General features: G+C 46.6%; 2 protein-coding genes across 2 annotated transcripts in view; both read left to right on the top strand.

The window, feature by feature from the left end:
* LOC310987237 (uncharacterized protein) overlaps positions 1–7,090 on the top strand; it is a gene marked incomplete at its 3' end in the record, with an annotated part of 54,448 nt that extends 47,358 nt beyond the window's left edge. Inside the window, exons 4-6 of the mRNA XM_083973427.1 lie at positions 2,466–2,659; positions 2,917–3,934; positions 7,081–7,090. Coding sequence (XP_083829553.1) covers positions 2,466–2,659; positions 2,917–3,934; positions 7,081–7,090 — 1,222 coding nt within the window. The remainder of the gene's footprint in view (positions 1–2,465; positions 2,660–2,916; positions 3,935–7,080) is intronic.
* LOC310987961 (uncharacterized protein) overlaps positions 1–10,934 on the top strand; it is a gene marked incomplete at its 3' end in the record, with an annotated part of 132,801 nt that extends 121,867 nt beyond the window's left edge. The window contains exons 19-20 of the mRNA XM_083974430.1: positions 9,853–10,007; positions 10,915–10,934. Of these exons, the coding sequence (XP_083830556.1) occupies positions 9,853–10,007; positions 10,915–10,934 (175 nt within the window). The remainder of the gene's footprint in view (positions 1–9,852; positions 10,008–10,914) is intronic.
* Positions 10,935–13,892: the final 2,958 nt, after the last annotated feature.

Below are 13,892 nucleotides of genomic sequence, written 5' to 3'. Positions count from 1 at the left end.
TGACAAGAAGTAATCCCCATTTTAACAAATATTCCAGCAATCTGATGACATGTGTTTATCTGTACTGTAACAGTTTCCTTTTTTTTCCTCTTATGCCATGACATCCATTACTCCCCAAGCCTGCCTGTGTTGTGTGTCCTCTGCGTGTGTGTGTGTGTGTGTGTGTGTGTGTATGTGTGTGTGTGTCAGTGTCAGTGTGTGATCCTGTGTAGAGCTGATGTGAGACAGATGTTCAGCAGCTGGACACTGGACACAGTTAATGACTGACTGACTCTACACTGTTGTCTATGATGCTGCTGTGTTGCTTCCATCCTTCACTACAGTGTGTGGTGCTGGATGCTGACGTCACTGGAGACTTCCCACAATGCATCTGTGATCAGAGAACTGATCAGTGATCAATGTGATGTGAATAAAAACATGTTTGTGTTTGCAGAGGTCAGAACCAAAGACTGAGAGCAGAGTCTCCAGGATCCATTTGTCTGTCCATGAAGAGTGACTGGTCCATGGGAAAACCTATTTACTTTAGACCTGGACCTGGACCTTTAGAGTCACAGTAAGAGACCTAATAAAACCCAGAACCTGAGTGTACTGTATGTGTGTGTTCTTGTACTTACTACGTTGTGAGGACCATCAAGAGTTTTTAACCAACAGAGTGAGGACATTTTTGGGAAGTGAGGACATTTTGGCTGGTCCTCACTTTTTCCAAGGGCTGTTTGAGGGTTAAGACTTTGGGTTATGATTACGGTTAAATTAGGTTAAGAGTAATGGTTAAGGTTAGGGTAAGGAGCTAGGGAACACATTATGTCAATGAGTGTCCTCACAAAGATAGCATTACAAGCATATGTGTGTGACGTTACCGAACAGGAAATTACTTCCTGTTTTGTCTGTTTTTCTACTGTAAACTGAGCTGAAGATGATTCAGTCATTAGACTCATGTGAAGGAAACAGAGAGAAACCAGGAACCAGATCCATCAGACTCTGAAGGTTCACAACAAACCTCAGAGACAGAAACATGCACACACACTCTGTCCATCAGACTGATGAAGCACAGCGTCCTCATGTTCCTGTGTCATCAGCCTCAGTCAGTGTGAACGTTGCTGCACCAACACTTTAATGATCCACACGTCTGAGCCTTTAAACTGAAGTCACAGTAGAGATTAAAGCAGCTGATACACACAGACTTTTATTTTGAAAAGTCAGGAACCAGACAGGAGTGATCAGTGTTTCCTGTTTCCTGTCTGTGACTGTCTGAGCTTCTCCACAACATGTAGTGAAGCTCAGGTGGAGCTGCTGAAGCTTCTGTTGTCAGCTTCAGTCTCCTCACACTGGATCAGAGCTCCAACACAGGTTGATTAGAGCCACACAGCAGCGTCTGGATGAGGAGCTCATTAGTTAAAGAGCTGATAGGACTCAGTCCAGAACCAACATCAAACACATGATCAGTGTCTGAAAGAGGAAAACACCACCAACAGCTTCTCAATCATTTCACACATTTGGAGTAAAAACCAGATGAGACGACGCAGAACTGAAGAGACTCAAACTAACAGGGAGTTTGTTTTAGGCCCCGTCCACACAAATCCGTTTTTTTTTTTTATCCGGATAAATACTTTATCGGATCGGCCTCGCGTCCACACGGATCCGGCGTTTTCGGGGGGTGAAAACTGTATTTTTTGAAAACGGGTCCCAGAGTGGGGAAATTTGAAAACGTCACCCCAGCGTTTTCGTCTGGACGGCCAAAACTGATTTTTTCTGAAACGATGATGTCATGCCCCCCGCCGCTCTACCTGTAACCTGAGACACACACACACACACCGCTGCAGCAGCTACACAGTCTATGGACGTAACAACAACAACAACGGCCGACTACGTGGGGTCGCTCAGATGCTGCGGCTGAATCGCGTCTGTTTAATCATCACTGATAGTCATATTTACTCTGACATGACTCCCTGTCAACATTTAATCCCATGTTTGAGTTTGAATACAGCGGGGGGCTTCTTCTTCTATTGAATTACAGCGGGGACTTCCCGTCTTCTTCTCTGTCTTAAGTGTTTATGTGTGGCAGCGCTGCAGCGGCACACACGCTCACACGCCTGGAGTATGTAGGTACTACAGCGTTTTGGGTCGTTTTCACTGGATCCGTGTGGACGCAGGTATTTCTGAAAACGATGCCGTGTTTACGGAGATTTTTTTCAAAACGATTAAGAAAAAGATTGGATTCGGTGAAGCCGTATTCGTCTGGACGGGGCCTTCGAGTCCAGATTTAAGGTCAACAGATAAACAGAGACAGAAACCAGACCAGTTCAGGACCAGGTCTTCATTCAGCTCATCTCTCTGCACTCGTCTTCCTCTACTTTCTCTCTCTCTGCTCCTCTGCTTACTGAAGCCCCGCCCCCTTGAGGAGGTTAACCAATCAGAGCTCAGATGTGGAGCTGTGACATGTTGTTGATCCAGAAATGTCTTGACAGGAGGAAGAGGAGTGGTGTCTCTGTGGACCAGCAGCTGTCCTGCTGTGGTCTCTGTCAGGACGTCCTGAAGGATCCAGTCTCCACCAGCTGTGGACACTGGTTCTGCAGACAGTGCTTCACCTCAGACTGGGACCAGTCTGGTTCTTCAGGACCCCCCTCCTGTCCCCAGTGTGGACAAAGACCCAGAACCAGAGGTGGACTGCAGACAGCCAATCAGAGCAGCTGTGGACAAAGTGAGACTGAACATCTGTCTGCTGATGTGGTCATTTGTGAAACCAGGACCTGTTGTTTTCTCCAGAGTCATTGTTCCATCACACAGCACTGACATTTAAGATGATGATTCAAACCTTCTCTTTGTTGTCTGTAGTTTTTCTGTAGCTGATGAAAATAATCTGATCAGATTGTCAGACTCTCTGTCTTCAGTCTGACTCTGTCTCTTCTCTCTCAGCAGATCGTGGTCTGCAGGAGGTTTTAGATCAACATAAGATCAGTCTGAGGAGCAGATGTGAACGAGTGACTGAAGGAACTGAGACAACAGGAAGTGGAACAGGAAGTGGAGCCCTCCTCAACAGGATCTACACTGAGCTCTACATCACAGAGGGACAGAGTGAAGAGGTTAATACCCAACATGAGGTGAGACAGCTGGAGACAACGTCCAAGAAGAAGACCCTCCATGACACTACAATCAAGTGCAACGACATCTTTAAAGACTCACCTGTCCAACAGAGAGAGGACGTCTCTACGGTCTCACCTGTCCAACAGAGAGAGGACGTCTCTATGGTCTCACCTGTCCAACAGAAACCCATCAGAGTGGTTCTGACCAACGGCGTCGCTGGCGCTGGAAAAACCGTCTCGGTGCAGAAGTTCACTCTGGACTGGGCCGAGGGCTGGGAGAACCAAGATGTCAGTCTGCTGGTGCTGCTTTCGTTCAGGGAGCTGAACCTGATCAGAGATCAGCGGTTGAGTCTTCTCAGGCTGCTCCATGTTTTCCATCCAACATTACAGAAGGTCACAGCAGAGCAGCTGGCTGTCTGTAAACTTCTCTTCATCTTTGACGGCCTGGATGAAAGCCGACTGTCACTGGACTTCAACAACAGGGAGGTTGTGTCTGATGTCACACAGACGTCATCAGTCAACGTGCTGCTGACAAACCTCATCCAGGGGAATCTGCTTCCCTCGGCTCTGGTCTGGATCACCTCCAGACCTGCAGCAGCCAATCAGATCCCTCCTACATGTGTTGACAGGGTAACAGAGGTCCGAGGCTTCACTGACGCCCAGATAGAGGAGTACTTCAGGAGGAGGTCCAGTGATAAAAGGCTGTCCAGAAGAATCATCTCACACATCAAGACGTCCAGGACCCTCCACATCATGTGTCAAGTCCCAGTCTTCTGCTGGATCAGTGCTACAGTTCTGGAGCACATGTTGACCACAGACCAGAGAGGAAAGCTGCCCAAGACCACGACAGACCTGTTCTCACACTTCCTGCTGGTCCAGACAAATAGGAAGAAGAACAAGTACGGTGAGTGATAGAGTTGGACAGGGCATTTTATAAACTGTTGTTAGTTGCCGATGGCTGTGCAGCCTCCTCCAGTCACAGTCAGTTTCACATGCGTTCCGCAGCGCCGTAATGGCGGTCTCCGCCCTGATGATATAGTCTATTATACAACAGTCAGTTCCGACCGGTCCCAACCGAGCTGAACTCCGCTGTTCAGCTGGACAGGAGCTAAGTCAGAACTACGCTCCCCATACAGGGGCTGCCCCATCTCTCTGCTGCTACTACAGTTAGAAACAGACCTGAACATTAAAACCCGGACCTGACCTGGTCCGTCTAATTGGCGATAAATCTCTACTAAACACGGCTGGAAAAAAATCGCCGGGGGGCAACTACCCTCTTTTGACGGCGATGTGTTTTGATATTAGCGTTAGCTGTTGTTAGCCACGTAGCTCAGCTACTTAGCTTCAACTGTGTTTATATTGATTACATAGCAGATAAACAGATGTAATACGGTATCGATAACGTCTCTGTGTGTCTTCACGCTGGTCCTGTTGCTCCGGTGCTAATCAGACACGGGCTCAGAACCAGAACCAGCACTGGAAGCAGCTCGGTGGAAAAGCTTGTAGCTAGTAGCCATAGATATAAATGGCTAGTAGCAAGCTAGTATGTAGTATGTTTATGTGTTGCCTGGCAACAGCCTTGTCTCCCTTCCAGTTGCGGAACTATTTCTGTTGGCGGAGCCAAAGAAATGATTAAATAAACAAACAAATCATAATCTTCTGTAGTTTATTACTGTTCTAAAATGCGCTCGTAGCACTGTTGTATAAAAGCGAGCACGGGTGTGATTATCTGCGGCACTCGGCCTGCGGCCTCGTGCCTACGACCGAATCACACCCGTGCTGATATACAGTACAACAGCACTCCCTCTCGTGTGATATTGCTTAATTACCGTCTCGCTGCTCGTCTTCTGAGGCGATGTCAGCATGGTGTATAGGCTGATAATGCAGGGTTTTTCCTTCCCGGCATAATAATCCCGTAACATTTTCAGTGCTTTTCTTGCATTGTTCGGCGCATCTCTCATAATTAACGACAGGCTTTTATCATCCAAAAGGTGAATCAACTCGGCATAAGCATCAGCGTTCTTCTTACCGTCTACGGTTCTCTCTTCTTCGCTGATGGGTGCTCCCAGGGTTACATGCTGCCATTCCGACATTCTACTATTCAGACATGTCACCATTCCGACATACCAATATTCTGACATGCAAATGTCCTGCCATTCCGACAAGGCTTTAGTTTTCATAAGGAAATGTGCGTTACTTCGAGCGGTGGTTAGGGTGTGTGTTTGTTTCCGTTTTTTGTTTTTTTTTCTCATGTTTTAAGACATGTGTACAGATGTGATGCAGTCAGTGTAAGCTTAATAAATAAACAAACACAAAGTCTTGCCATTTACAATCACACACACGCAGATGTCAGTTTGTAACAATTCCCCTTACAATAAGGATATAAGGGGAACTGGCACAACGCCGTCCTGCTGCAGGCGGACCTAGGCTCGCGCACTGGTGCGGAAACAATAAACAAAGTCGCTACTTAGTCTTAGCCTCTGTATTTCACTGAACTCAAAACGCGCCCATCACAGGCGGCATCAACAGAACCCGAAAGCCCTCCCCACTCCCGCTGTCCATTAAGTCCGAGTCCCAGCTGTGGGAATGAGTGTGTATGTGTGCAGGGGTGCGCGAGCGCACAGTCAATGCGTGCAGGTCTGTGTGTCTGTTGGTGCGTGGTGAGGGCGAGTGAAAGAGAGGTTGTTTGTCCTACTGTCCACACGGGAGAGACGCCGTGGCTCCGCCGAGGTGACCCTGCCAATCCTCTCCCTCGTCCCGCTTGGCTGAAAATGGGCCCGGCCGTGCGGTGTCCACACGGGCCTTTATAATCCACAGGGTAATCCACCAGGGAAAATAATCCACTATGCCGCTTTGGAATTGCCGCCACGCCAGCCGTCCAAACGCCGACAGTAGCCATGTTTCCATCCAAAGTGATTCGAATTACTGGGAAATGCGCATTAAAAGAAATTCGAATCATGTGTGTTTCCATCTACGGACTTTGCACCCCCCCCCCCCCCGGCCAGACGGACGGACGGTCTGATTTGAACACATTAGTGCGATTTAGCGCATATGTTTATTACCGTCATAACGCGACCCGTGTGTGTGTGTGTGGGAGAGAGAGAGAGAGTTGCGCCGCCCCAGACTTTATTAATGATAAACTCTGGACGCGCTGGTTGATAAGTTTGGTTTTTACTGAGGAGGAACTATGAAGAACTGTGCAGTAGGCCTAATCACATATGAAGGTATGTGGGGGCTTTTATTTTGCCGTGGCAATGCGCCACAATTAATTAATTGTTGTGAGACAGCGGAAACCCTGATGTTGTCTTGTGAGTGAACTGCAAACACGGGAGCAGATGGGGTGAAAGTGCGCTACGTCACACTTGATTCGCATACAGCTGTTTCCATCCCATTCGAATCAACCAAAACCCGGCCATAGCGAGCGTATTTCAGTTTGTGCGAATCAGGGGATTTTAATTCGAATCACGGCGTTTCCATCATCATTTTCCGATGCGATACATCTCGATGCGCATCTAAACAGCTGATGGAAACGCACCTTGTGTCTCTCACTCTCCTCCCCTCTCACCACGTCACTTCCCCATTTAAAGCCTCGGTCACACTTAATGCACCTGTGCGCATTACGCACACAATTTACATTTAAAAACAACAAAAAAAACATTCATTCATTCATTACAGGTCTGCACATCCCCTTGTGCAAACCACAAGGATAATTTCCCTGGCCTATACACAATGAAAAAAACCTGGGGAGCAAACCTGCAAATCAACTACCCCAGCTCCAATAGACTATGGCCAGGCAAAACCCAGTGGATCACTACAAGTTGTTGCAACTTTGGGGAATTTACTCCTGGTAAAAAGGCTTACAAACATGGACCAGAACAGCTTTATAATATGCACAAAAATCCAAAGGAAACGAAAGGTAACTTTAAAAAAAAAAATAGCAACAGCATGAAGTAGTCAAAATATGTGTTTTACGCATGCCTCTGTGTGTCTGCCTGTTCAGCTCCGCTTAAAATGACATTTCGGTCAGTAAAGCATGGGGCTCTGAGAGCTCCACTCAGCTGGCTGCTGTGACAGGTCACCGTCACCGAGACTGTATTTCTGCTCACTTGCTTACTCACTATTTTGATAATAGATTATTAAAGTTAGTTTACGAGGTTGTGGAGTCCCTCTGCTTAAAAATCTGTAAAATCTGAGGCTTTGAAATCGTCTGCCGTTTGAATTATCTGACCAATCTGTGTGCTTGAATGAGATGCACTGGACAAACATGGGCATGGGTATATGAGAAAGTTCCAGCCTCAATGGCGAGACCGCAGGAATTGGCTGGGATATGTTGTTTTTCGTTAATATGGGGATCTATACCTATTGACCTGGGCCAGTGGTCAGAATGGTGGGGCCAGTGATCTTCAAAAGAATGATGAGCTTCTGGCCTTTACACTTATGACTCACTGTGGTGAAAATAAGATCCTGCATCTACAGTATATAAACAGCAGTACAATCACATCTCACATTATTACACAGTCTTATGTTGTGTGTATCATAACAACTGAGTACACTAAATAAAAGAATGTTTCTTAACAAGAATCACAGTACATCTTTCTTGATACATCATGATATTGTTGTTAATACTATTCTAGCTGGAGTGCATACATAATCAGTGTTTCCCAATGTTTAGTACATTCCTCCAATTCGAGTCTTAAAACAAATCTCGATTTTTCTTTGTAGGTAATCGCCCATCGGCCTCTGTCCTCTCCAAAATACGGTCAGTCTTTCAGCCACTACACAGGAGTCAACAGAAGCTGACGGAGGCCGACAGGGAAGTTCTTCTGAAGCTGGGGAGGCTGGCGTTTGAACAGCTGGAGGAAGGAAACATCATGTTCTACCAAGAAGACCTGGAGCAGTGTGGTCTGGATGTCACAGAGGCCTTGGTGAACTCAGGACTCTGTACTGAGATCTTCAAAAGAGAGAGTGTGATCTTCCAGAAAACAGTCTACTGCTTTGTTCATCTGAGTGTTCAGGAGTTTCTGGCTGCAGTCTACATGTTCCACTGTTTCACCAACAGGAACACACAGGTCCTGGAGAACTTCCTGGGAAACCAACATCTTGATTTAACCCTGGTTGACTTCCTGCAGAGAGCCATGCAGAAATCCCTCAGCAGTATAAATGGTCACCTGGACCTGTTTGTTCGCTTCCTTCATGGCCTCTCTCTGGAGTCCAACCAGAGGCTGTTAGGAGGTCTGCTGGGTCAGACAGACAACAGTCAAAGAACCATCCAGAGAACCATCTACAACCTGAAGGAGATGAAGACTAATAAAATCTCTCCTGACAGAAGCATCAACATCTTCCACTGTCTGACGGAGATGAAGGACCAGTCAGTTCATCAGCAGATCCAACAGTTCCTCAAGTCAAAGAACAGATCAGAGAAACTCTCTGAGATCCAGTGTTCAGCTCTGGGCTACATGCTGCAGATGTCAGAGCAGGTTCTGGACGAGTTGGACCTGGAGAAGTACAACGCATCAACTCAAGGACGACTGAGACTGATCCCAGCTGTGAGGAACTGCAGGAAGGCTCGGTGAGTCCAGACATAATCAATATAATTATTGATCCGTAGTTTAGATCAGTAGTTCAGATAAACACAGTTTTTCTTTTCATTATTCTTAGTTTGACTTTGAAAACATTATGTCAGGGATAATATAGAGTGAGCAGGCTTTGCTTCAGGGTCCCGTCCATCCTGTCAGAGTGATGAGGATCATTCTTTCCTGTCAAACTCAGTCAAACTCAGTCAGAGAAGATGAGCTGAAGCTCAGATGTTCTTCACATCATCACGTCCTGTCATCAGATGCATCAACTGTGTTTTTACTGCAGCTTTCATCTGATTTGATTCTGACACATTTGATATTTTCTCTCTTCACAGACTTGTTGGTTGTGAACTCTCAGAGAGTCACTGTGAAGTCGTGGCCTCAGCTCTGAAGTCCAACCCCTCCCACCTGACAGAACTGGACCTGAGTGGAAACAACCTGAGTGATTCATCAGTGAAGGTTGTGTGTGCTGGACTGGAGAGTCCAAACTGTAGACTGGAGACTCTGAGGTGAGTTCACTGACTGGACCTGTTGGACTTTTGTCTGTGTTCAGTTCAAATGTGTGAAGTTCAGTTTGAAGCAGCAACTGATTGTGACTCCATGTTACTGCAGCTGGTAGAAGGTGAAGGGTCAGAGGTCACTCAGAGGTCAGTGTGGTGGTGATGATGATGATGATGATGATGATGATGATGATGATTATGATGATGATGATGATGATGATGATGATGATGATGATGATGAGCTGGCTCTCAGATGAAGCTGTGTGTGTGTGTGTGCGTGTGTGTGTGTGTGTGTGTGTGTGTGTGTGTGTGTGTGTGTGTGTGTGTGTGTGTGTGTGTGTGTGTGTGTGTGTGTGTGTGTGTGTGTGTGTGTGTGTGTGTGTGTGTGTGGTCCTGGATCAGGTCTGGACCTTTAACCTTTGATCCAGTTCAGTCCTGAATCAGAGAGTTGTAGTCAGTGTTTGGTCCAACAGGTATTGATCAGATATTGATTGTATATTGACAGACTGATCTGAGGTCAGCAGCAGCTGATGAATCTGTGCTGACATGTGGATGATGTGTGTAGAAGGCCACATGATGATGATCCACAACAACACAAGGACAAAGTCCCTCTACTCATTTACACACTGATCATTGATCAGGACACATCTGATCAATCATCAATCATTTCATCTTCTTCTTTTATTCTTTATTCAGATTGGTGAACTGCAGTTTGTCAGAGATCAGCTGTTCTTCTCTGGGCTCAGCTCTGAAGTCCAACCCCTCCCACCTGAGACACCTGGACCTGAGCTGGAACTACCTGCGGTATTCAGGAGTGAAGGATCTGAGTGGTTTTCTGGAGAGTCCAGACTGTAGACTGGAGACTCTGAGGTCAGACTCTGTTTTATTTCTGTGCTCAGATGAATGTGATGTGAAAGTTGTGTTGATACTGAGCTGCAGACATGAGGCTGATATTCTACTGATCCACACTGAGGCTGTAGGACAGGGTAGGCAGGCGCTCACAGACCAAGACCAGGGCTGTGGGGGGTCGGCACCTCAGACAGCTCATCACACAACAACCTCACAACAAACACATTCATGCACAATGGTTAACACAGATCCAAGTCTTAAACATGTGCAACACCTTTTCCCCACAATCCATGTCGTCCTGTCAGCTGTTATTAACACACAACTCAGATCAATAACAGGATCACATATTGGAGCACCGCTCACATCACACAACAAACCTTTAACACAATCCACACTCAGACCTGAACAACAAGGATGTTAACTGTACACAACAAGCTGTTATTACAAGGTTTACAACAGAGAAGACACACAACCTGGGCTGTGTGTGTGTGTGTGTGTGTGTGTGTGTGTGTGTGTGTGTGTGTGTGTGTGTGTGTGTGTGTGTGTGTGTGTGTGTGTGTGTGTGTGTGTGTGTAAAAGTGTCTTAGTGTCAGAGAGAGAGTAGGTTAAAACTTGCTAACTGTTAGCCACCGTAGCTCAGGCGTTGGTCTCCCGTCAGATAAAAGCTGCTGTTGTTCTTCAGATGAAAGCTCATTAAGGTGTTCACCTCTCCAGTGGAGCATCACTGCAGTTGAATTAGCTGCTAAACTGCTGGAGGCTAAAAAGCCAGGGCAGGGTTGCCAACTCTCACGCATTGGCCGTGACAGTCATGCATTCAGCCTCAATCTCACGCTGTCACGCTCAAGAGAGAAATCTCACGCCAAATCTGACTTATTTTTTGTTGTTAATTTTTCCACTCATCATGTGTAGTGTCACGACCCCGGCTCTAGGCCGGACAAATACCATGAAACGTAAAGTTGAAACAATAATCTGATAATTTATTAACACAACAAAATGTGCCAACTAAACAAAACCAGAACAAAAGAACACGAGGGGCTGCGACGGAGCTACACTCCGCTCCCTCTGGAGTCAGGTGAAGGAAGGGACGAGGAAGGGGAAACGAGCCACTTAACACCTGGGGACTGGCCAGGCCCACCGGCGTCAGAGCCACACCCACTGCCAACCTGCACAAAGAGAACACAGACACAACCACACGCACACACACACGACAGGTCCTAAAGGCAATAGGCCGTCACAGTAGGCTACTCATTTCCGAATGACTATAAACCAGCTCTGGTTTTACATCGACTCTAAACCACTCCAGTGTAATGTGTTATTTAGAATTTTCTCTGATTGTTGATTCGCTGAAAACATTTACTGTCATTACGTCAGTGACGTCCGTCTGCTGCTGGTGTTGGTCACAGTGCAGCACTGTGTGCAGCCCTGAAGTCCTGCTCCTGCATCAAGCTGGAGCTCTAACGGACTTGAAAGTTAAAAGCTGACCCGGCACGACCCGCGGCTGTTAAAGCCTGGACCCGACTTGGTCTGACTCGACCTGACCTGACCGAGTTATGTTTTCAGACCGGATGCGGCTCGAACTGATGCGTCCGGTCGGGCTGGTTGTTCCGGTCCGGTCCGTTGAGAACTAAAATCAAAGCCCATGGAGGTCCATGCAGACTGTAGCCCAAAGTAAAGCTAGGCAGCTCAGTCCAGAGAGCAGAGGAGAGAGATACAGGTGTGTGTGTGTGTGTGTGTGTGTGTGTGTGTGTGTGTGTGTGTGTGTGTGTGTGTGTGTGTGTGTGTGTGTGTGTGTGTGTGTGTGTGTGTGTGTGTGTGTGTGTGTGTGTGTGTGTGTGTGTGTGTGTGACAAAGAGAAAAACTACATTAAGCATTACTACTACTACTATTATTATTATTATTATGGACAGCTCACTGAATCTCACTCCAGCCCAGGACCAAAAGTTGGCAACCCTGCCAGGGGACACGTCTGTGTGTTGACCATTCACCAAGGCAACGTGAACAGAAGTGCAGCTCAGACATGGTGCAGTTAAGTTAAGAGGCAGCGTAGCGTTGTGCCTTTTCACCTCCATGTGAACTCTCTGTGGGAACTTACTGCACATGTGCAAACAGCCACATACACACCGTACTGACAGAAGAGGCAGAGCAGCTCTGGGCCTTTGCTCTGTAATACTACACATGGCTGAGTGGTTTGTGCAGCTGCTGCCTGGACAGAAGCTAGCTCTGTTTACTGGCTTTTATTAGACCATGAAAATCACCACATTCTGACACATTGAACTTGTAGTAAAGTTATCTGAAAGTCAAAAAGAATCCAACTTTAGATGAAGTGAATAAATCAAAGCCCTGACTGCACCTCACTGGTTTTTAGTCCAGTCTCTGTTTCTCTTCATGTTTCACCTCCACTACAGAAACACATGTGATGTATCAGACAATAACTGATCTATAATCAATAGCTGCTGACTCCACCTCTTTCCTGAGGCTCTGTGATGTTAATAGTGAAACATTCAAAGCTAACATCCCATAATAAGCAGGTGTGTGTGCTGGTTTCAGGTTTTTCTGTCTCTGAGCTTCATTCAACATGTGTTTCTACACGTTAGTTGTCATGGTAACAGAGTTCAGCCTCACATGTTTGTTGTCTTGAGCATGGTCAGTAAATCTCTGATCAATGTGGCTGCACAACATGAGTTTGTCTGGATGGAGCCACAGGTGGAGCTGACAGGTGAAGAGGCGGAGTCACTGCGTCTGTGTTGAAGCAGCAGCAGCTTCTCATGAATATTAATGAGCTGTTTTCTCTCTATGTGACTGTTTAACCTGCTTCCTGTTGCTTCAGCTGTTGGACTTTGATTTTCTAAACTTGTTCTTTCTGAAGCTTCTTCAGCTCTGAACAGATGATGAGACACTGAACGCTGTCAACAAGGAGCTTTGTCCTCAGCTCACTGCTTTTATTCTTTATTCAGATTGTGGAGCTGCAGGTTGTCAGAGATCAGCTGTTCTTCTCTGGTCTCAGCTCTGAAGTCCAACCCCTCCCACCTGAGAGAACTGGACCTGACCAACAACTACAAGCTGCAGGATTCAGGAGTGAAGCGTCTGAGTGGTTTTCTGGAGAGTCCAGACTGTAGACTGGAGACTCTGAGGTCAGTTCACTGACTGTTACTGTTGTAGATCTTAGATCTTTGATCCACAACTGAACCTGATTGATCTTCACTCAGAACTTGAATCATTGACTTTGATGTCATGAATGAAGGACGTTTGAAATAGTTGTTGTCTCATGTTTCCACTTGTTCTTCTCTCACACTGACAATGACTCTTCACTTTCAGCTCATTTCACTCAGTCTGATCAATAATCAATGATCTGATCACTGCAGGTGTGTGTGTGTGTGTGTGTGTGTGTGTGTGTGTGTGTGTGTGTGTGTGTGTGTGTGTGTGTGTGTGTGTGTGTGTGTGTGTGTGTGTGTGTGTGTGTGTGTGTGTGTGTGTGTGTGTGTGTGTGTGTGTGTGTGTGTGTGTGATCTTCATTTCATCTTCTTCTTTTATTCTTTATTCAGATTGTACAACTGCAGTTTGTCAGAGATCAGCTGTTCTTCTCTGGTCTCAGCTCTGAAGTCCAACCCCTCCCACCTGAGACTCCTGCAGCTGAGAGGAACCGACCTGAGCTCTTCATCTCTGCAGCAGCTTCGTGATCTTGTGAAGAGTCCAGACTTTCGACTGGAGACTCTGGAGTGTTAGTCTGATCTGTAGCTGTTTCCACAGCTGATGAGACTGTGGGAGTGAAATAAAGTGTAAAGTGCAGCAGGTGAACCTGTCAGGATGTGACATCACACATGACATCATCTATGACATCACAGACTCAGAAAACGCTGCAGCAGCTTCAATGTGTCAATCATCAGTGA

This window comes from Trachurus trachurus (assembly GCF_905171665.1).
Source record: "Trachurus trachurus genome assembly, chromosome: 6".
NCBI classification, from domain to species: domain Eukaryota; kingdom Metazoa; phylum Chordata; class Actinopteri; order Carangiformes; family Carangidae; genus Trachurus; species Trachurus trachurus.
This window is presented reverse-complemented; position numbering and strand designations above follow the sequence as displayed.